Below are 23,846 nucleotides of genomic sequence, written 5' to 3'. Positions count from 1 at the left end.
ATTTAGATTTTTGATTCAAACATTCAAATTTTAAATAACAAAACACTTTTTACATTTTGAGTATTTAGAAGTTTACTTCAAATATCCAAAATATCAAATTTTCAAATCCGATTTTTATTTTTGAAACACGATTGATATCAATCCAACATCTAAAATTTTACAAGCCTCATTACTTGATTGAAAACATTCTCCTGACATTGATCACGGAAGTGAAAGTAGCACTAGTGAAATCGTACGAAAGCTATCGTGATATTGCATAATCTTTTATTTTGTGGGCACCAGGAACACATGCATCTAATCTTTTTATTTTTTTTTCATAAAGGGTGCATCAAATTAATGTCATATATGACCCAATTTTGTGATTTAACGTACGGTCGCTCCAAAACAGATGACTATGCCATATTGTCTACACAAGTCGAAAACAGGTGCAGAGGACTATCCAGGATTTCATATGCATTTAGGCGTAATGCAGATATAACGGAAAGAGGAATGGAGTCGCTTGAAATTCTAAGAAACTGAATATTATCATAGCTGCTATCAGAATTGGTTAAAATTGGTTCAGCCGTTCTAGACAAGAATCAAAAAATGATCAAAAATTGATCTTTTTCTCTATCAAAACTTCAGAAATTGCCGCAATATTATTTCTAACTCCTCGTATTTCATAAACGCTCTTAGTCCAATATTTTAGAAAAAGTGCAATATGGAGATAACAAACAGTAATCAAGCTTAAATATCTATTGAAACAATACAAATCGGGTGCAGAGCCAACATGGACCTCTAAAATCACTATAGCTGCATGGGATCAGGCGCCACGAGTCTCTCATTATCTACAGAAACTCAGAGTGAAACATTTTAATTTTATGAAATATTTCCTCGGGATTTATAGTAAGAATGAAAATGCATTCAGGTCTTGGTGCATCTCATCCCTACGCAAGCAGTATCAGATCATCTGGACCCACTTGGACTTCGATTTTCAAACAATTGCTTTCATAATAATTCTTGCAGTTTCCTTGTTCATTTGGACAAAATTTTAATTTCCTAATGCAAGTATTTGAAGATATAGTTTCAGCGAAGAAAATAGAAGGCACTGTTTTCTCAAAAACATAAGAAAGCATCATGATTAAAAAGATTAATATTCGTATTTTACACAAATTGGAAAATCATTATAATAAAGAATTCAAACGGAAGCAATCCTAGGAGTGAAGATGTATAAATGTTGCTTGTATCTCATTTTTAAAAAATACCAGTAACATTTTATACTCTTTATATTTTCGGTTTGTTTTGATGGAGTAAATAATAGCTTGAACAGAGGAGACATCTGTTGTGGAACTCATCCCACGACATAATATATGTTTGTAACAGAGTAATCATTACCTCAGGCAAGGGTATGTTGCCATAGAAACCACTTCATGAGGTGAAATATATGGAGATAACGAACAGTATTCAAGCTCAAAAGTCCAGTAAGCATTAAAAAATAGGTGCAGAGCAAACACGGACCTCCAAAATATCAGAGGTGGGATCAGGTGCCATGGAGGAGTGAGCATTCCCTGCCGACCGGTCACACCCGCCGTGTGCTCCTTGTCATGATCGGGGAAAAAACAAAAAAAAAACGTAGACAATTCAGTGTGTAAAACATTATTTCAACATTTAATATTAATTGTAAACAATATTTAATACCTTTAGCAAGGCAACAGATGTTGTGAAACTACAACATGCTACACTGACTTAGCATTAACATGTTGCGATATTTTCCGTTTAATTCGTTGATCAACGATTCCTTTTAGGAGGGGATTTTTTTTAAATTTATTTATCTCAATGAAAGAGGTGAAGGTAATTTGAAAAAGAAAATCAACAAATTAAATAAATCTGTTAACAGGGCATAAAACATGGACCTCCGAAATTTTAGGTAAGATCAGGTGCGTAGGAGGAGTAAGCATCCCCTGTCGACTGGTCACACACGCCGTAAGCCCTAGTATTGATGAGGTAGACGGAGAATTTAGTCTCAAAACAAGTAATAGCTTTTCAAAAAGCTTGCCTGACTAATCAATCAATATCTATGGAACGTATATGCAAGAGAGGTGCTAAATGTTTCCGTCATCAAGGAGCGACATAGTTGCGATACTTCATTACACAAGATGTACAATTGACTTTCTTAAATGTCATAACCAAATACTACAGATTAACGAATATCTAAGATATGCCACTATTTGGTCATTTATTAGTTAGCGCACGGGCTGACTAGTTACCTTGGGATGAAACTGCAAGTGCGCTAGCGTAGATTATAATCAAAGGCAGATCCAGCATCGGCGCGCCGGGCGTGCCCCCCCCCCCCCCCCGTTTGAATTTTTTGTATGTAGAACTTACATGTTCATTATCCTAAAATCAAGGAAAAAACACCTCTTATTTGTAAGAATTTGACAGCTTCCGGGGGCTTCGCCCCCGAACCCCCATCAGGGCTTTGCCTTGGAGCCACTGGGGTTTCAATACAGCCCCCCAGACCCCCTGCCTTCTACTGCGCCCTCCCGTTATGAAATTCCTCGATCCGCCACTGATAATTCTGAGGAAAAAATAGTTAGATGATTCTTTTTAAAGAAATTCATATTACATGTACTCTCTTACTAGAGGGCGCTCTTCTTCATGCACAGTCCCTGGTCAGTGATGACGGCCTCTATTTATAGACTGGTCTGTTTTCCGTCGTTCTCGACGACGAAGTAAATTATGAACAGTTTTAACTGAGAAAGTTGTCTTGAAGTGTTTGAGACAAAAATGCTTCAATGCTGCTCTAGAAATCCAAGTAAATGACCTGTACACTTTATAACTAGCGCAAAACAAGATACTAATAACCCCCCCCCCCCCGGACAAAACTCACACGATGATGGTCTTACTATATACATGTATTATAAATGAGTTTAAAATACATCTTTATATACAGTTTTGAAATTGTTTAGTTTTTCTTTTCAATCGATTTCAGGACCTTTCTCATATTTATAATAACGTGCTTTTTATGAAATGAAAACCAGTACAGATCATTATGTCTTCTTCATTTTGCCGATTCTTTACTTAGAACATTACGGGAGTGAAGCCCATTCCGCTACGGCTACTGACTACACTATTGTCACTGTATTAAAAGGAAACCCTTGTTCATCACAAAGCATGAAATAAGATGCTACTCGCGTCATGACTTTCTAAGCATTTTTAAAAACCTAACCTTGTAACGTACATTATTAATATATGTAATATTGAAAAAAAGGCTAGGTGGAAAACAGACTGAATCAAGAAGGGATGTCCCATTTACTAGGTGGAGGGCCGGAGTTTGTTTATGATTAGACTAGTCCACTTATTGGATAAATAGTAAGAATAATCAGCAAATCCATTGCTTTAGTGTTGCCTGTCCATATACAATGTGTTCTCTAAAAAAATGAGATAAAATTTACTGTTAATAAAAAAATCTGGAGCTTAAGAATCATGTTAAAAGAATAAACTTTATTTATTTCCATAGAAGTTATCACACCCGTTCAATAGAACAACCCAAGAAAAAGGCGCGAAGATAATTTACATGTGACATTTGGTGCGAAATGATTGTGTCACCCCTTTCATAGAAGCCAAATGGACTGATCCAGTAGTGTAGAAACGCAGAAAAAATGTAACACGGACAAGTCTGTACAAAGAATCGCAAAGAATAAACATGTGCATGCAAAAAAAATTGAAGGAATTAAACACATCATCATTTTGCATCAGTTATGTGATTCTTTCTTCTGCACACTGTATTTGTTTAAATGCAGGTAACAAATTCCGATGTAAATCAGCTTGCACAAAATCTAGTTCATTAAGAATGATCGCTTAGTTTCGGATCTCTGAAATATTAATCCTTATACTGCCTGACGCACGTGGCGTCAGGCAACAATTGTCTAACAATTGATATGAAAAACGTCAGACAAAATACGATCTTATGATACGTTATATTTGTTACCATGATTTATTAAATGGAAAATAGAATTTACGAAATGCTGGCTTTAAATGAGATTGTTGAAATCCACATAGCAACACTTTATTTGTCAGTAGCCTACCTTGGTTTTAAAATTGATTTATTCAGAGCATGTTTTTGAGTATCGAATAAGTCGGGAGACAAAAACACCATATGCAGGTGATAGTGGAATATTACTACATGAAATATGAAGGTATCGAACAGTATGCAATCTCGAAAGTCCAATGAATCAATACAAATTTGGAGCAGAGCAAACACAGACCTCAAAATTTAGAGGTGGGATCAGGTGCCATGGAGGATTGAGCATCACCTGTCGACCGGTCACACCTGCCGTGTGTTCCTTGCATAATACAAAGTGGAGGGGTCTAAACAAAAAAGTATTAGAACTAAGCCCTTAAATGGCAATATATCCTTATCACCTGCATATGGGGTTTATATCTCTCAGTTGATTCCAAACGCAAGAGCATGCTCTACGACCAATTTCTAAAACAAGGCAAGCTATTGACAAGCAAATTGAAGAAACAAGTCGTCATTTCGCAATTTTTATTTTCGATACAATGACCTTGTTAGCAAACATAACCTATTAAATGCTAACTGATATTTTTTCATGCTAATTGTTAGGCCATTATTTAGACACTAAATTACCTATGGATTTTCCGATTTTATTTTTCCAGCCATGACAAGGAACACATGGCGGGTGTGACCGGTTGGCAGGGGATGCTCACTCCTCCATGGCGCCTGATCCCACCTCTGATCTTTTGGGAGGTCCATGTTTGCTCTGCTCTGGATTTGTATTGTTGGAATGGATTTTGAGGTTGAATAGTGTTCGTTATCTCCATATCTCATGGTATACTAAGTAATCAATGATATTATTTATAATAATAATGCCTTTTAATGGATCTAGATTTTAGAGATTTATTGACAGACTTTTAACAAAGTTTATATTCCTTTCTTGTTATGATTAATTGATTGTTATACTTTACGGCCATTGCAGGATTATTTCATTCATATAAGCCGTTCCATTTTATTCATTTTGGTCGAATCTTGTAAAGATTTTAATACATGTAAATTTTATCATACTAATTAAAAAGGAGTCGAAAGTTTAATTGGAATCTGTAATGTATCATTTTCATAGAGACTCATCTAGGAAATGAACATTTTTTTATTCCTCGCAAAAGGAAAGGATTGCACGATGATATAGATTTTAAAAGAAAACAAATTTTTGGGATTAAATTTTGCATTAGACAAAAATCTGTGTATCTAGCTTGAATATATGTGGTAAAATTATAAAACAAAACATAGGAATGTGATTAATAAATATGAAAAAATCTATTTTTTATGAAAATTCATTTTGTCATTGTTTTCTGAATAAATCGTTGATATTGACACGTTAATCAGCTGTCCACATCCTGTAATCATATCTATGTTGTATTGCAGATCTTTATCTAAGAAAAGGGCAACTGGTGCCATGAAACATAATTTTGTAGTCTTGTAATCAATACCTTAAGGAGCTGCGTTTGAACTTTTGCCTATACTTCTCAGACTTATTATCATTTGCAGTAGAGTTTTCTGTTAAATTATTTTGGACGAGTAAAGAAACTACATCAGCATTTTTATAACGAAATTTATTGTAAAATGATGTTGCATGTCTACATCAATGCAAATACATTCAATGCAGATTAACAATAGAGAGCAATTACAAATATAGAGACTTCTATTTCTTTTTCAGAAGTTTTTATTTATTTATATGATTTTTGATTGCATTTTAAGAAATAGGGGAGTGTGTCTTAAATTAATGAAAAAAAGAAAGTTTTCTTTTAAAGGGGGGTTCTACTTATATGAACTGAATTAATTTTTTTTAATTTTCACAGATTCAAGATGAAATCACTAACTGATGAAATAATATATTCGGATTGAGGTCATGAAATATGAGATAACGAACAGTAATCAATCAGAAAAGTCCATTGAAACAATACAAATTTGGAACAAAGCAAATACGGACATCCATAACATCAGGGGTAGGATCAGGTACCATGTAGAAGTGAGCATCCCCTGCCAATCGGTTACACTCACCGTGTGCTTCTTGTCATGATCGGGGAAAAACAAAAAAAAACGTAGACAGTTCAGTGTGTAAATAATGGTCTAATAATAAGTATGAAAAATGTCAGTCAGTATTTGACTTAATGATGGGTTGTATTTGCTGACAAGGTCATGGTATCATCCATATAACCTATCATTCAGTCAAAGGCTTACTGAAGTTCTTTATACTAATTGTTAGGCCATATCCTTTACACTAAATTTTGTCCCGTTTTCCCCCAGTCATGACAAAGGGCACACAACGTGTGTGACAGGTCGGCAGGGGATGCTCACTCCTCCATGGGACGTACCTCTGATGTTTTTTAGAGGTCCGTGTTAACTCTGCTCCAAATTTGTTTTCCTTCAATGGACTTTTGAGATTGACTGCTATTCTTAATCTTCATATTTCATGACCTTAATCCGAGTAAATTATTGTTTGGCAAATCCCGATGATAAAAGTGATTTTAAAAACGAAAAAACCTGTTTGAAATCACGTAATTCGACAAACAAGCTGTATATCTGACATTACTCACAAATTGAAAAAAAAACATCGATTTATTTATGTCAACAGGATGCAGGTTTGTTGGGATGTTTTAGATTTGAAACCTTTATATAAAATCGGATCTAGTTTCTCTGTGATAAGAAGTCGACCGAAGCCTAAGGTAGACAAGATTTTGACTTATTTTAATTGCGGCAGGTTAACTTTAGAATCTTCATCTTTTATTTTGATAGATTAATATATAAAATGTTTTTTGTACAATTTTAAAAATTCATTTGTAAATTAAGGGATTACATTTTTATTGTAGCCACCCACTATACAGGACAAAAGATACCTCAACGATGATTATTTTGGGATTCGTTTTCCTTCTTCTGATTGCAAACTCGTCATCTGAACGAGGTATCTTGGCATATTTCGTTATTGAACATTACACTTTAGACATTCATTGTATTATAACACGTACGACAGAACTGACAACTTAAATTACGCGAGTTTGCGCTTTTACGAAAATTTGTTTCCGATTTTGTATTCTTACTTTTTATTTACATTTTTTGATTTCATGAAAGATTGGTAATATATTGCTTCTTTGAATATATTAATTATATATATATATATATATATATATATATATATATATATATATATATATATATATATATATATATATATATATATATATATATATATATATATATATATATATATATATGGACTCCTGATATAACGAGATGCTGGGGACATCGGTTTCAATCTCTTTATATACGATATTCGTTATATCTGCATTTTGTTAGCTTAGAGTTGACCGGTGTTTAATTAAAAAATTATCATTGAGCATGTTCCTAAGTGAAATAACGTTCATATAACATGAAAATAAACAGCTGATTAAGAGATGTATTAAAAGACACTGTTTGAAAACAATAAAATAATTTCTTTTATAAAAAAAAATATACACAATTGAACTAGTGCACGTAAACGTATTTAAGGAGGTCAAATAAAGAAAGACGTAGCAGGTTCGCTACATGTACACATGTATATTTGTAACTAAGATAAATCATTGCACTGCGCAATTATGATGAAACACAAATACACTGCAGTGTCGAATTTTATTAAGGAAGTAGAGTCATCATTGTCCAATTTAATATACATATTGAAAATAGGTGTTTCTTTTCCGTACCACTTCTGCGTCTAGTGATCAATTATTTTGTAGAAATTTCTCAACGCTTTGACATTGTCACAATTTTTGTTTCAATTTCGCCAACCTATTCAATCTATTTCACTCGCACTTTCCTTTTAAAATATTATCATTTTTTATTATCTGCTGTAATCACTTAAGAATCAATGCCGAAAGAATCGTCGGAAGACTCGATTGTAAATCAGTATTGCTCATTTTAGCTCCACGTGCTGACCAAGCAGGTTCACTAACTCTGCCAAGTCAAGTACATTTGCATACAATACGTTTTATATATCAAAATCACCAGGCCGAAATTCTAAGGCAATGTAAAGTTCTATTTGGTTTTTAAAATTTTCATAAATGTGTTCAATTCTCATCCATAGTCCTTAGTAATTTTACTTGAATGCTTTCAAACTTCGTGAATAACTTCTACTTTTGGTTCGTATAAAATGACTCATTTCCGCGCGATATCTCGAGAACCCTTTGAGTTTTCGCAATGAACTCATTTAGAAACAATACTGAAGTTAACAAAGCAATAAAAACAACTCGCTACTTCCTTTATACACCTTTAATCAATTGTCATGGTGTAAAGTTGTGTACATATACCTATGATAATTACCGTTATTTACCTGGGACTAGCAGGTGCAGTTATGCGCGACGCGAATACCTCGTTATATCCGATAGCTCTTTTTACTAACCGGGACAGATTTTGATCTCATTATAAGCGGTATCTCGTTGTAAGCGATCTCGTTTCATCCGGCATTTTATAGAGGAAATATATAAGAATTAATTTGGGACTCAAAATTTATCTCGTTGTAAGCGGTACCTCGCTGTATCCGATCTCGCAATACCCGGAGGCCCCTATATATATATATATATATATATATATATATATATATATATATATATATATATATATATATATATATATATATATATATATATATATATATATATATATATATATATATATATATATATATATATATTCCGTGCTACTGTTGCTACTGTTTTTCACAAAAGCAATGCCATGACAAATGATACCATATGATACAATAAGGCTGACATGTTTGTTTCTGTATCATGAAGCCGTTTTTTAACACGTTCCGATAAAAAAAAAAACAACGAATTGTATAAGAGGAATACTTTTATTAAATAATAGTTAAAGTTAAAATGAATCTACATAAAATAAGATAAAAAAATTGGAATGAATTAAATTGATAGAATAAAGTGGTTAATAGATAGATGATAAACGTGTCGTTTTTAAAAAATAAATTTAAATTTTATCAATGAAATGTGAAGATAATGAACTGTGATCATTCTCAAAAGTCCATTTAAACAATTTAAATTATGAGCAGAGCCAACATAGAGGTCTGAAATAGGTGCCAGTTAGGATTAAGCATCCCCTTTATATGGGTCACGCAATTCAGTGTGAAAATAATATTTTAGCAATGAATTACGTCGATCAAATTTCGACTTACCAATTCATTTTATTTGCAATCAAGTTCACTGTACTGACCTTATAATTTACAAAATTTTGACTATAAATGAGATTGTTGATATCATTGTATCATGTATATATTTGTCAGTAGTCTGCCTTTAAAAAGACGGCAGTATTCTTTTATATGAAATATCCAAACGCTTGAGATTAAATGTAAAAGTAATGCGTCTTTACAACTTCTTCAGCAATTGCGCAGGTCAAACCAGTAAATCTATAGTTTCTGTCTTCTGAATTTGAGCAGAAATTATTTCTTGAAGAAGTCTACACAACATATCCCTGAATCAACGAAATTACTTTGCCGAAAAATAAATTCATTATCAAGTTATGCGACCCAGTTTCTATGTATTATATAGGAACAATATTACTTTCAATGGTTTTCTCTACAGGCTTTTGTGGAACAAAACCATACGACCCTAACTATTACTCATGCTGCTACGGAGAAATCTATCTTGGAAAAGATAAAAAGTGTTGTGGAACAAAACCATACGATCCTAACTATTTCTCATGCTGCTACGGAGAAATCTATGTGGGGAAAGACAAAAAGTGTTGTGGAACTAAACCATACGACCCTAACTATTTCTCATGTTGCTACGGAGAAATCTATGTGGGGAAAGACAAGAAGTGTTGTGGAACTAAACCATACGACCCTAACTATTTCTCATGCTGCTACGGAGAAATCTATGTGGGGAAAGACAAAAAATGTTGTGGAACAAAACCATACGACCCTAACTATTTCTCATGCTGCAATGGAGTAATTCGTGTAGGCAAAGGCTTAAGCTGTTAGTTAGACAACGCAGACAATCCTGATATTTTGTGTTGCAACAAACTTATCTGTCAGATGAGTTGTTTATAAAAAATAAACTTTTGTCTTTTTACTATTAAATCGTATTTCAAAGTGTTTTTTATTAAATCGAAATTACTGTAAATTAACATTGCATTTTCATAGAAATAAAATGCGAAGATAAAGAACCGAAACCATGCTCTGAGGGCAATACAAATTATGAGAAGAGCAAAGCAAACACAAACTACTGAAAACAAAAGTGGGATCAGGTGCAATAGAGGAGTGAGAATCCCTTACTGACCAGTCACACCCGCCGTGTACTTTTGGTCATGATCGAGTAAACGGGAAAAATATGTGAACAATTTAGAAAATAATGGTTTAACAACCTGTATGAAAAAATGTAGGTCAATATTCGATATAATGTATTTGCTATTCGATATATGTATTTGGTAATTATATCGACCATAGAATGAAATATATGGAGATGAGCTGGCGAAATGAAAGGTTCTAGGAAGATTTTTACAAGCCCTGGACTTGGTAGGGAGGTGAAAGGGGGTCTTTTCTGCAATACGAGGGCTTTCTTCCCATTCAGAACAATCCTTTTTGCCCAATCATGATTTTTTTTTTCTGTACTATAAAATATTTTAAGGAAATGGTAATTTTTCAGAACGAAAAAAAAAAAACATGCATTTTAAAAGTCGCACAGAATCTAGTAAGAATGTTACGCAGTTTAAAATGGCGTATGGCGCCATTAAACACTTAGTGTCATTTCTAGTACATAATATTCAATGTTGGGATAGATACAAGATATGCAGCATTCATTTATATATTAAAATAATGAAGAAATAAAATTTTAAAAAATCATTTTTATATATATTTACGTAGTCCAACCTTAGTAATTTGTTCTATTCAGTCGAAGTTCGGGGTTATCAAAGCCTTCGTCTTCGCTGTCCTCTCCCCTTTTTGGCTTCATTCCTTGGTTATTTCTCTATGGTAGATGTTCATACATATACGATTGACCGTCCATAGTCAAGGAATATTGTCTATGTCAAAATTTCTTCGAACATATTGTGTAGTCTATTTATTCAACGTTAAAATCTGCTTCACGAGTTCTAATTGACTATTGACACCTATGACGCTTCAGTACCACTTTACCCCAATCTTTTACTTCGAGGACCCTTTGTTACGGGCGTGTTATCGCCTAATTACGACCGTTTTCAAAATTATTTAATAATTAAATGACAAGTGAACATAATAGTTTCATTTTTAAGAAATTAAGATACGTGATAAAAACACTTTAATATCAACTTCAGATTACTAGTGTCAGAATGTATTTTTTAACCAAAATGATATTGCAGATGACAAATGACTAGGTATGCAAATTTTCAAGTTTATTTCTTATTAAAAAAGTAACCTTCCTTGTCAAAAAGTCCGGACCTTAATTTAAAGTACGTGAATATTTGTATAAAGTGTTGAAAAGTCGTACGTTTTGATGCAATTGTTTTGGTAGAATTTTGTAATTTCATATTTTCTAAATGTTCCTTGGAGTTTTAAGCATCACATCTGATTAACACCACTTCTTGAATATATTGTTGTTAAGTACTCATTCATTGCTGTTAATATCTTAATGAGAGTAAAGGCGCTTGGTAGAACATTTACTGAAATAAGCTATATATCTTTGTTAGGATTTTTATGTAGTTTGGTAATCCATTATAGTATGAAGTATGGCAATTCAAATTCAATTTGATTGTTGGAAACATTAAAAATATTTTCAGATGAATAGGCTTTTAACAATATAATCATTGTCGGGCTCATTATTACTGCTGCATTTTAGAACATATTTGCTCCAACTGAAATTTTAATAAATGAATTTGCTTATACTCCATAATGACTGCTTCAGGTGATATTAATTTAGTCAAATGGTTGAGTGATTAGCCTTCTTACAGTACCCGCCTTTTAAATACTTCAACAAAAAATACGTTTTCTTTGTTTATGATTCTCTTGCACAGTAATCCTAATAAACAAGATTGTACTTGGTAGGTGAGTGATTTTAACTGCAGAAAAAAGCATATTATCACGGGTTTTTCGTCTCATCAATATTCTAACGTTTTGCTATTACTAACACTTGAAAAAATTGTGATGTAAATTTTCTAAAAGTTTTTTGGAGTTTTGAAAATCCACATTTGCTTTAAACACTTCTGTAATATTTGGTGGCACAGTACATTGAAGTTTAACCTTTACAGCAGTTGATATTTTTGTAAGGAGTAAAGAGAGGGCTTGGTAAAGCACTTACTGGACACGGCAATGGATCTGTTATAAGGATTTTCATGAAGTTAAGGAATCCAGTTTAGGAAGGGTAGATCGATCTCATCTTTGTTGACTGCAATGTTAAAAGCATTGAAGTCTGAAATGTGATTTTGAAGAAAATGAACTGTGAGTATAACTAGGATTTCCAGATGTAGAATTAAAGCCAGGTTCTTCTAAAATAAAGTTGTAAAATGCCCCTTACAACAAAGATGGTATTGTTACATTGTCTGCTGGAAACGTAAAATATTGTTCACGTAGTCTTTCTAATTCATTTATCACCTCTGATTTAGTGGAAAGATAGATGGTTCGCATATTTCCTTTTAAATTTGTAACATGTATACTCTTATCACCTGCATATGGGGTTTTTGACTCCCAGCTGATTAGATACGCGAGAGCATGCTCTACGTATGAATAATTTCTAAAACGAGGCAAGCTATTGACAAAGAAATTGATGAAACAAGAATATCAACAGTCTCGCTTGAAGTCATCATTTCACAAATTTTATGGTCGATATAATGACCTTGTAAGCACATATACAACCTATCATAAAGTCTATTGTTGACTGACGTTATTCATACTAATTGTTATGCCATTATTTATACACTGTATTGTCTACGGATTTTTCTGTTTTTCCCGATCATGACAATGAGCACACGGCGAGTGTGTCCGGTCGGCAGGGGATGCTCACTCCTCCATGGCACCTGAACCCACCTCTGATCTTTCTGGAGGTCCGTGTTCGCTCTGTTCCCGATATGTATTGTTTTAATGGACTTTGAGCTTGAATACTGTTCCTTATCTCCATATTTCATAGAAAATACGTGGTACGCAATCGTACGATGACCGATGTCCTCGTGTACATTTTCGAAAAAATTCTTGAATTGGTACACATAGAATGTACATGTGCCTTTCACACTGTTATCTTGTAAACGGTTTGGAATTTGTTCGCTAAAAATATATTTTGCATGTACATTTTTCACACTGACAACGCACATGTATCAGTTTCAGTGCATGTAAATTTTTCAAAATTGCTTATAACAAAAAGCAAAACCCTGGAGATTCAAAACATATAATGCTCTAATAATAAACAGGAATAATTAAAAAGAAATTCAGACTGCGCAAATTTTTGACAGAAAAGGAAGAAAGATGGAAAATGTATGAAACTTTTAAATTACACATATATTTATGTGAAATGATTGTTAAAGAAAAAACTAAGTAGGAAGGACCCCGACACCTTTTCAAAATACAGGTGTCATTTTATTTAACCACACACAGTCCCTCCCCTTCTGAATTCATAATCTGACAATCTGAAAACAAACATGTATCTATGGCAAGAATATTTTTTTAAACAAGTTATCAATCAAAAAGCTGAAAATACGCAGGTGATTGTGATAGTATTGGCAGGAAGCCGGTTGAGATTTTTGATGGTATAATGAAGACAGAAGAATTTAAAAAGGTGTGATAAAAAAACAAAAAGGTATCCAGTTATGTCCAGCATTGTGTGAAATAAGATTTTTACCAAAGAAACAAGAAATGAAGACTTCTGCAAGATGAAGCATGTTAAGCAACTGATTTACACCACATCTAGAATATGCTGTAGCACAGTACGTCTGAAGTTTCTCCTTTACAGCAGTTAATATTTTTGTAAGGAGTTAAGATAGGGGCCTGATAGAGCATTTGCTGGACCCGGCAATGTATCTCTGTAAGGATTTTTCACACTAAGGAAGTTTAGGAATCCAGCATAGGTAGGGCAGATCGAACTAATGTTGGTTGACCGGAATGTTAAAAGTATTTAACACTGAAATGTGATTTGAAGAATTTCATCTTTAGAAAAGGAACTGCAAGATTAAGCTGTATTTCCAGGAGAGGAATTAAATCCAAGTTCTTCTAAAATACAGTTATAAGAAGAGCCTTACAAACACAGACGATATTGTTACAGGCCTCATCAGCTCGAACCATAATATATTGTTTATGTAATCTTTTTTATTCTTTTATCGACTCTGATTTAGAGAAAACGATATATTTCTTTTTAAAAAAAAACCTAATCCAATCTGACAAAGTGTTCAGATCGTTCTTGTCATACTTAGCCTATCGTATGGCATAATCTTCGACAGAATTCATAATAGAAATAAAGTTTTGTCGCCAATTGAAAGATCGGGGTTCCCTGTATTTAGGACCTTTTAAGATAATTGCTTTTAGGTCTTCATTTTCAACTATATTTACGTCACGAGTATTGACATGTCCAGCTGGACTATAGTTGAAAGAAGAAGAAAAGCAAGAACACTGAACAGGATTTTGTTTAAGGTGTTCAACATCTAGGCACTGCAAATTCTGTTTATAATTGAAAAGCTTGGAAGCAACAGTTTGGGAAAATTTGTAGGAAAAGCAGGGTGTAGAGTTCAACTTGAATTATCGTGGAATGCAAGGCTGAAGTTTTTTATGATTAAGAATGTTACTAATGTTCACAGCATCCATTCCTTTGTTGGAAAATTTAAGTATAAGGAACCGACGGGTTGAGTTAAAATTATCTTCCAACAGACGTGGTGGCTTAAAGAGCCTGTGCTGGGCAACATCCATAATCACAAACACTTGATTATATTCTACAGCTGACGAATCTAAATTTGGTCTTGCTTTAGCTTCCTCAAATAGACCATTCAAATATTTCAAGGGAAGAGGGAAGAGTTTGGTGAGAATATGATGAAGGCCTAATTGTTTCTTGACGTAGGACAAAAGTGAACCAAAAAAGACATCATGCATATTTGGTCAATTGTATGACCAATATCCATGGCTACGTCTACGTCTAAGTGTATTGTTAAAAAGTCCCATCACATTCACATTTGCAGACTGTGGGCTTGAAAGATTCCCTACATTATTTATGTTGTCGTTGCAACCATACGGAAGGGCCGTGTCTAGTTTCCTAATCCAGTATTCTTCTCGTTGTCTACGGGATGAAGTACTAAAAGTCGGGATATTAGTTGGATGATATATTATTTTCAAAATTCTGACTCTCAGGCGAATTAAATTCACTGTACAGTGTTGTAGTGAGGCTGATAGATAGCGATCACGACAAGAAGACGTACTTCAGATGAAGTTCTTCAATGTACAGTGCTCTGTTGAGGACGATAATTGTGATGACACTCTTTAATGTTAACGATGACCCACTGTAACAATGACATATCTGGTTTTAAAATTACTGAGTGTTACAATTAGAATGATGACATATTTTATATTTAATGCCAAGTGAAGCAAAAATGAATTAGAAAGCGATGGTAATAAACAACAATTCCGTTATTTGATTGAGTGGCCTTTTATCTGAGTAATTACGCACAAAAAAAACAGGAAAAATACCACATAACTAATTCACTTCTTCTTACAGGATGCATAAAATTAACTAGGTGATTTATATAAAAGCTGAATTAGTTTTTTATCTACGAAGAGGACATATTGACAAGAGGATAAAGGTAGGATTGATTTAGAGGATGAAGTAAATTTATAACATACGATTGTCAAGAAATGAGTTGATGGATAATCTATCTTATTTATAGATAATCACATATTGTATCAAATTTATTTTGAAATTCTTTTTATTATAGCCGTCCATTGCACAGGACTTAACATACGTTAACGATGATTTTGTATTTGGCGTTCGTGTCCTTCCTCTGTCTTCAGGTCACAGATCTAGTTTATGGACAAGGTATGTTTTCTTTTTTTAATTTTATTTTTATTATCGTGTGTGTGAAGCTCCAAAAATGTTTTCTTTAAAATTGCTTCGGAAAACTAGACACCTTGCCAACAGTCTTCAGGATTATCAAACGAGTTCCTTTTCATTACAAAAAATGGTAATATTATGCTTAACAACCTTAAAAATTTTGTTGTTTTTTTATTTCTTTCAAATATTACTTTAAATTATATCTTTAATTAAACGTGAATCTGGGTCAGAAAATAATTAATGAGGTATAGCTGTTTACAACAAGATATTTCCATAAAAAAATGTAAAGTTTCTTGTTTGGCAAGAATAAAAAAATGTACATGTAAAAGTCATTTTCGATTCTATATTGTCTTTATTTTGCGATAAAATAGTTTTAAAACAAAGATTTTAAAAATATCATCAATCCATAGAAATCTGATATAATGAAGGCAAAATGAATTCTCACGTCAAGGCGGAGAAAATAGCACATTTACATGTCTGCATCAAATTTTTCTTGGAGATTAGTTAAATTTTGTTAAAATGAATGACCTTTTAAAACAAACAAAGTGCTGAAAAAAGTTCCTTGTGCTTAATTTATTGTTGTCATGAACGTTTCTTTTTTCTTACAATTTATTAAACCAGATTTAAAAACAAAGGATATTCTCACTGACTAACTAACGTCACGGGTTCCAAGTCGGTACGGAATGATGCATGTTAGACTGAGTTTCGCGACTTAAAATTTTGAAAGTGTAGTGAAATTGAAAGAGCTACTTTAAATGCGGTTTAAATCACTGATAGATTTTTAAAAATTATTAAAAGTGGGTAGTATGGCATGAGAAGTGTTAACTTTGTACGGTATGTAGTTTGAAGAGATCTGTTTGAGAGAAAAAAGATTTAAGGGTCTTAACTGTCACTTTAAGTGTGATACAACCCTGTAAAGGTCCCATGAAATGACAATTTAATGATTATTTAAACAAAATAAACTGTTAAATGAAGCTATGTTGTTCAATAACCATAGAATTATGATGACCAGGGATCAAGGAAATCCCAGGTAAACAGCAACAACTCAGAAAGTATAGATTGTGTTAGTCCTAACCACTCTATCACTATCATCAAATTAAAAATCATAACCTAAAACACAGTTAACAAAATGTAAACCCACAATACTTTTACTGTTGGCTTCTTTTGATCTTCGATTAATATTTAATGAACAAATATAAAATATGTGAGCCTGGTTTTTATATTTGAAATATATGGAGATAACGAACAGTATTCAAGCTCAAAAGTCCATTATACAATACAAAATAGGAGCAGAGCAAACACGGACCTCCAAACATCAGAGGTGGGATCAGGTGCCATGGAGGAGTGAGCATCCCCTACCGACCGGTCACACCCGCCGTGTGCTCCTTGTCATGTTCGGGAAATAACGGAAAAATCCGTCGACAATTCAGTGTGTAAATAATGGCCTCACAATTAGTATGAAAAACGTCAGTCAGCATTTGACTCGATGATAAATTGTATTTGCTGACAAGGTCAATGTATCGACCATAGAACTTACGAAATGATGACTTTAAACGAGACTGCTGATATTCTTATTTTATCAACTTGTTTGTCAATAATTTACTTTGTTTTAGAAATTGTACATACGTAAAGCATGCTCTTGTGTATCGAATCAACTGAGAGATATAAACCCCGTATGTAGGTTATGAAGGTATATTGCTGCATAAGTAAGAGAAGTTGACGATTGAAAAGTTAAAGTCATCACGTTTATCATAAAGCTTGGTTGTTAGATTACCATTTTGTCTTTTTCAAGTAAAATATCCAAATATGAAAGAGATGTAGTATCTTTTATCTCAAGCTCACCTGGATATATCGTATCGACAAAACAATGGAAATAACAATTGTTAATTGACAATACGTCGTCGATATATCTAAATGTCGAGCTGAAGGCCACAGCAAGTGGTTTCTTCTTATAACGTATAAGATTTTGGACAAATTCTGCTTCATATGAAAACAAAAAAGGCCTGCTAATAACGGGGCGCAATTAGTACCCATGGGAATTCCAACAGATTGTTGGAAGACCTGTTCTCTATCTGTTATAAATATAAGTCTACGTGACCATCAAAAATTACAAAAGTACTCTTTGTGTACTACATTAAAAATTCTTGTATATAATTCATTTATTCGATTGACTTATCAGTTACATTATTTACCATGATTAATTATCATATCAGTTAAATAATCAAGGGAAATACCTTCTCTCAAAGTAAAGTACAAATTTCTCTACATGATCAATAGAGCCCTGCCCAGTACCAGAACCCCTGACCAAGTTGTCAAGAATTTTACAAATCTGGTATTTAAAACAACAACCTTGTTCATAACAACTTTACTCTAATTCTCTCCAAGACGCTCAGGAGCAGAGGAAAAGATATTCAAAGAATTATTGCATTTTCAGTTTATAATCAAATAAAAGCCCCGCCCTATCTCCAGCACTACAACACATTAGCGATGAATTTCACAAGTTTGGAGGAGACACCCATGCTCATCATTTCGTTTTTGTTTATTATATGATCACTTCAGCCCCATCCTAACGTCACAACGCCTGACCCTGGGGCCATAAATGTCACAATTATAAACCATTTTTGTTGAGGGCTCAATTATTATTATTTTCTATCCCTTTATTAATTACAAACAAACACTGATATACATAACATATATATTTGAACAATTAAATTCTGTCAGATGTCTGCCAGGCATGTCAAAATTTATATTCATTTGGTACACATTTTCCATTCTGTAACATTATACACTTAAAACAGTATGATAACACGTACGACTTACATAATTTCTTGCCTACAAAATTTTCATAGAAAAAGCTGCATTTTTGATCTAAAACATTCACATATCATGTGCGAATGAAAGAGAAAAATGAATTTCTGTTGCATATGTTCACGACCTTAAAATTTGAAAAATCAAATTTTCGTAGTAAAATTCATAACAACGCATGACGACAGAATAAAAACAGACAGCAGAAAATCAGCAGCGTGACCCAGGAGACCTTAATCACACTGAAATGACATCGTGAATAGTTCTGCAGTGTTCCAGGTCAATAGATATATCATGTATAGCAAGTTCATTATCTCGCCGGGACTTAGGTAACGATGCCTACCACTATTGATTATAACTTTTGCTCATTTGTTTAATTTATTCCTTTGTTTTGGTTAATTTTCATATATTAATTGCCCTATTTTACGGAACTGCAGTAAATGTCTTTAATGTTTTTTAATATTTCTAGGGGATTTAAAAAGTCCTTTACCATTTAATCCCTATGCACCTAGGATTAGAAATGAAAATCATTTTGGGACTTTTGAAAATGATTTTAAAACCCAAAAAAGATGCATCGTGATTTCATCGGAAAAAGCCTGCCATCCATATTTAGATCCATAGTGCCTAGATATCGAGCATCTGAAACATAATTCTTCAACGTGTTCATGTTCTTCTTCACCCTACAACTGTAGCCCTGCTGGTCACGTCATTACTGGTGACGTAAATATAATTAATAATGGGGACCTTAAATCACTTATTATAAAAGGGCAAAAAGTTTAGGGAATCCCGATCTTTCAACTAGCGTCATAATTTCATAAATATTATGAATTCAGAAGAAGATTACGCCAAAAGATGGGCCAAATATGAAAAATTTATCAAGTCAGTATAGATTTTTTTTTTATTTTTTAAAGGGACTTATCTTTCATTTACCTAAGCTCATCAGTTTTGTATGATGCAAGAAAAACTGTGAAGAAACAAAAATAAATAATCCTACATTTTCACACAAAATGACCAGCAGTTTTGTCATTTGGGTGTTTTAAAGATGTTTATATATTTTCATATGGAAAAAAAATCCTGTACTTTCTGCTAGAAATTTATTGATACGGTATAAACTGAAAGCACTATTTTATGATTTTGTCACACTGAAGAATTAATCTCTTCAGTTAAACACTATTTTGAAACGAACTTCCTTAACACCTTTTAGATATATCGACGACGTATTAACAACTAACAATAGTTATTTCCATCCATATGTAGACTCGATATATCCCAGTGAACTTGAATAAAATATGTGGAGATAACGAACAGTATTCGAGCTCAAAAGTCCATTGAATATTACAAAATAAGAGCAGAGCAAACACGGACCTCTAAGACATCAGAGGTGGGATCAGATGGCAAGGAGGAGTGAGCATCACCTGCCGACCGGTCACACCCGCCGTTTGCTCCTTGTAAATAAAAGATACCACAGAGTCTGATACATGTGTCTCATATTTGGACAATTTACTAGAGAAAGACATAAATGGTAACCTAACAGCAAAGCTTCATGATAAACGTGATGACTTCATTTTTGCAATCGTCAACTTCCCTTTCTTATGTAGCATTATACCCTCAGGGGTTTGCAATTAAAAAATTCAAGTACTAGCCCACGGGCTAGTGGCTGCAATAAAGTTACTAGCCCCAAGTAAAAAATTACTAGCCCAAATTAAAAACTAATATTGAAAAAAAAAAGTTAATCGTTGAAAAGGTCAGGGTACTAAGGTCATTCTTTTTAAATTCAAAGTTTAATTCTCGCTAATAAAATTTAACCATATATAAATTAATGATTATGATAGAAAATAAAAAAAGAATTTAAATCTTCCCCTTTTCTGATCATTGCACTAGCTCATCTAAAATGAAGCAAAAATCGTTTTGTTTTCATCTTAAATCATTAAATACACTGGAAATATATTTTATGTTAATTACATAACACTTATCTTTCAGTTGATTGAGTGATCGGAAATAATTTAATGAGATATCTGTATGTATTTACCATAAACAAAGGAATTGAGGAAATTCGGATTAGGAAAAAACGATCGTTTTTGAAGTAAATAAGTCAGGTAGTACTCCAAAATGGATACGATTATGAAGATTTATGGACAATAGGAGCATGCTGCCTGGAAAATGTTCACTGGTTTTGAATTTAATAGCAAAAAAATTAGTGTAATTACCGGTTGTGCTTTTCATGCATTACATGTGTAGTTTTTAAATTTCTACTAGCCCAAGGGGCTACCTCCGTGCAGAAAACCACTAGCCCGACTCTCAAAAATGGTAGCCCCGGGCGTCGGGCGATGCTAATTGCACACCCCTGGACCCTTATCACCTGCATATAGGGTTTTTGTCTCCCAGTTGATTCGATACGCAAGAGCATGCTCTACGCATGAACAATTTCTAAAACGAGCTATTGACAAACAAGTTGATGAAACAAGAGATTCTCACTCCTCCCTAGCACCTGTTCCCTTCTCTGTTGTTTTTGGAGGTCCGTGTTTGCTCTGCTCCCGATTTGTATTGTTTTAATGGATTTTGAGCTTGAATACTGTTCGTTATCTCCATATTTCATTTTAAATTAAACTACAGCCATAGATGGATTGATTTCATTTAAAAATTATTGCTACGATATAAAATTCCATGTGATCATTAATCCTTTTGTTACTTTTATAAACCAGAAACAAGTACTAAGTACTTCATTTATGCAAGCACTTTGGGTCTTAAACACTGATGACGCTAATTTTCAGTCTTTTTCTCTTCAGATGTTTGTGGACACCAGTATTATCATTCTGGATTTGAAATGTGCTGCAACGGAGTTGTAAATAGGCGAGTTTGGGGCACAAGTTGCTGTGGAACTATGGCATACAACTCAGATTTTGATACTTGCTGCAACGGATTTGTAACTAGACGCAGCAGAGGCGCAAGTTGCTGCGGAACAAGAGCCTATTATTCCCAATTTCAAGTTTGTTGCAACGGAGTTGTAAATAACCGGAGATGGGGCACAAGTTGCTGTGGAACTACTGCGTACAATTCTAATTTTAACAAATGTTGCAATGGATATGTCTGTTAAATCTATCTCGAAATAAAACGCCATCGGCTCTTTTCTTGTAAATATTATTTTTATAATTATTTTTAAAATCATTTCATCTAAAGAGTAGTTTTGTTGGTTTTTTTTTTTTAGCTTTGCTTATGTATATATACAGATGTACATATACAGATTAACATTTGGGAAAATAGAAACTAAGGTAGTGGAGCAACAAAAACTGTAAACTATTTTAAATTTTTGCGATTTTTGAAAAGGTTCTGATCTTGTCATTTACGTAATGATGAAATGTAAAAAATGAAGAACACAAAACATTGACAAAATTCACAACTCTAGTAAAGAAAGGAATCATTAAGGGCGAAATCACGGATCACTAGCAATATAAGGCGCTTAGGAGGAGTAACCATCACCTGTCGACCGGTCACATCCGCCATGAGCTCTCTGTATTAATCAGATAAACGGATTAAGACGAAATTAGTGTACACCGATGGCCAAACATTAGGTATGAGCATATTAAAGGTGGGAGAGGATAGTTTCAAAAATTAAAAAAAAAATAGAGACACCTAAGGTTTGAATACATATATGTGATTTTATTGCTAGAATATTTTATGTGTGCATTTGGAGGGAATTGGTGGCCTTGTATATTTTATTGATATAAGACACTTTCGTGTCACTACTACTATTCATAGGATATGGACTAGAAATACGAAACTAAAATAAAAAAAATCACTCATCCGGGATTTCCTCAGAAAAGCGGGATGGGTTCATAGGATGCTTTCTAGCTTGAAAATGAGGTACTTGAACCAGGATCTCTTGCTATCAGTGGTTTGTACAGGTGTTTGTCTGAATTTTGTGTGGTAGCGTACGTAGGGTATTAGCACGGGTCTGGAAGCTGTTTTGGATCTGGCGAAATAGTGCAAATAGGCTAAATTTTCAAGAAATTTTGATTATACATGTTTCATTCCTAAAAGCTTCCAAGTCCTCAAGGGAATAGACCATACTATTGTTACATGTAGAGAAAATTTAAATTTTTCCAATGCACATTTTACAAGCAGCTCAATATAAAGGAAAATGTCAGCCAAACGTTTTGATTTCCAAAAAAAACTCTCTTCTTCTTCTTCTTCTTCTTCCTTTAAATCACAAGCCACCTGCTGGTGTAATGTCGTGATTGTCACTATGTACACTTGCCCAAAGGGAAACAACGGTCTATTTACAGTACATAAAAACCATTCTGGTATTATTTACAATTAAAAATGTTGGAATTATGTCATTCTGATTGCTCCAATGCTGTTCTTGAAACCCTCCAGGCTAGAGGAGTTGACAGCAGTAGATGGTAGATTGTTCCACAGTGTTATGGCAGATGGAAAAAAAGACTGCTGATGACCCTGAATTCTGGAATAAGGGAGCAGGAACCTGATGTTATGACCCCGTGTTGTTAAGTTAGCTCCCCTTGGTACAAGGTAGTTTTGTGATGGTATTGCAACAAGATGGTAAACAATACGGTAAAGCATGATGGCCTTTGCTTTATGTCTGCGCTCTTGTAGTGTTGGCCATTGCAGATCTTCGAGCATCCTGGTCACACTGCTAGTTGTTCTGTAATTTCCAGTAACAAAAGCGTGCTGCTCTCCTTTGCACATTTCCAGTTCATAGATGTTTTTCTGTGTTACTGGGTCCCATATGATTGAAGCATACTCCACTATTGGTCTCACTAAGGTGGTGTAGCACTGCGCCTTGATAGTGCTAGGGCATGTGCTGATGTTGCGTCTCAGAAAAGCATTGATGTTGTTTGCTTTCTTTGTAATTGTTCCGATGTGCTGATTCCATGATAAGTTGCCACTGATGTTAAGACCTAGATATTTTGCAGACTTTACTGTGGTTAGGTTCTTTTCATGGATGGTGTAGTTTCTTATTATAGGTTTCCTTTTGTGGTCACATGCAGCACTTCACA

General features: G+C 33.7%; 1 protein-coding gene and 1 long non-coding RNA gene across 2 annotated transcripts; both read left to right on the top strand.

Annotated features, from left to right (window-relative positions):
* The first annotated feature begins 6,888 nt into the window (after positions 1 to 6,888).
* On the top strand, positions 6,889 to 10,045 carry LOC133200958 (galaxin-like). The gene is made up of 2 exons (XM_061336771.1): positions 6,889 to 6,959; positions 9,619 to 10,045. Exons 1-2 carry the CDS (start codon positions 6,902 to 6,904, stop codon positions 10,014 to 10,016), a joined length of 456 nt encoding a protein of 151 aa, XP_061192755.1. The 5' UTR covers positions 6,889 to 6,901; the 3' UTR covers positions 10,017 to 10,045.
* Positions 10,046 to 15,688: 5,643 nt separating this feature from the next.
* Positions 15,689 to 21,967, top strand: LOC133200957 (uncharacterized). The gene is made up of 3 exons (XR_009723018.1): positions 15,689 to 15,778; positions 15,911 to 16,011; positions 21,618 to 21,967. It is a non-coding gene; the product is annotated as an uncharacterized LOC133200957 (long non-coding RNA).
* Positions 21,968 to 23,846: the final 1,879 nt, after the last annotated feature.

Source organism: Saccostrea echinata, unplaced genomic scaffold, assembly GCF_033153115.1.
Source record: "Saccostrea echinata isolate AGI-Se365-2 ecotype Australia unplaced genomic scaffold, CSIRO_AGI_Sech_v1 ptg000041l, whole genome shotgun sequence".
NCBI classification, from domain to species: Eukaryota; Metazoa; Mollusca; class Bivalvia; order Ostreida; family Ostreidae; genus Saccostrea; species Saccostrea echinata.
The sequence above is the reverse complement of the archived record's forward strand: the minus strand, read 5'-3'. Positions and strand labels throughout refer to the sequence as shown.

Coding starts and splice junctions, on each gene's coding strand:
- LOC133200958 (XM_061336771.1), top strand. CDS start 6,902: ATGATTATTTTGGGATTCGTTTTCCTTCTTCTGATTGCAAACTCGTCA. Junction 6,960..9,618: donor AAACTCGTCATCTGAACGAG/GTATCTTGGCAT, acceptor TTTTCTCTACAG/GCTTTTGTGGAACAAAACCA.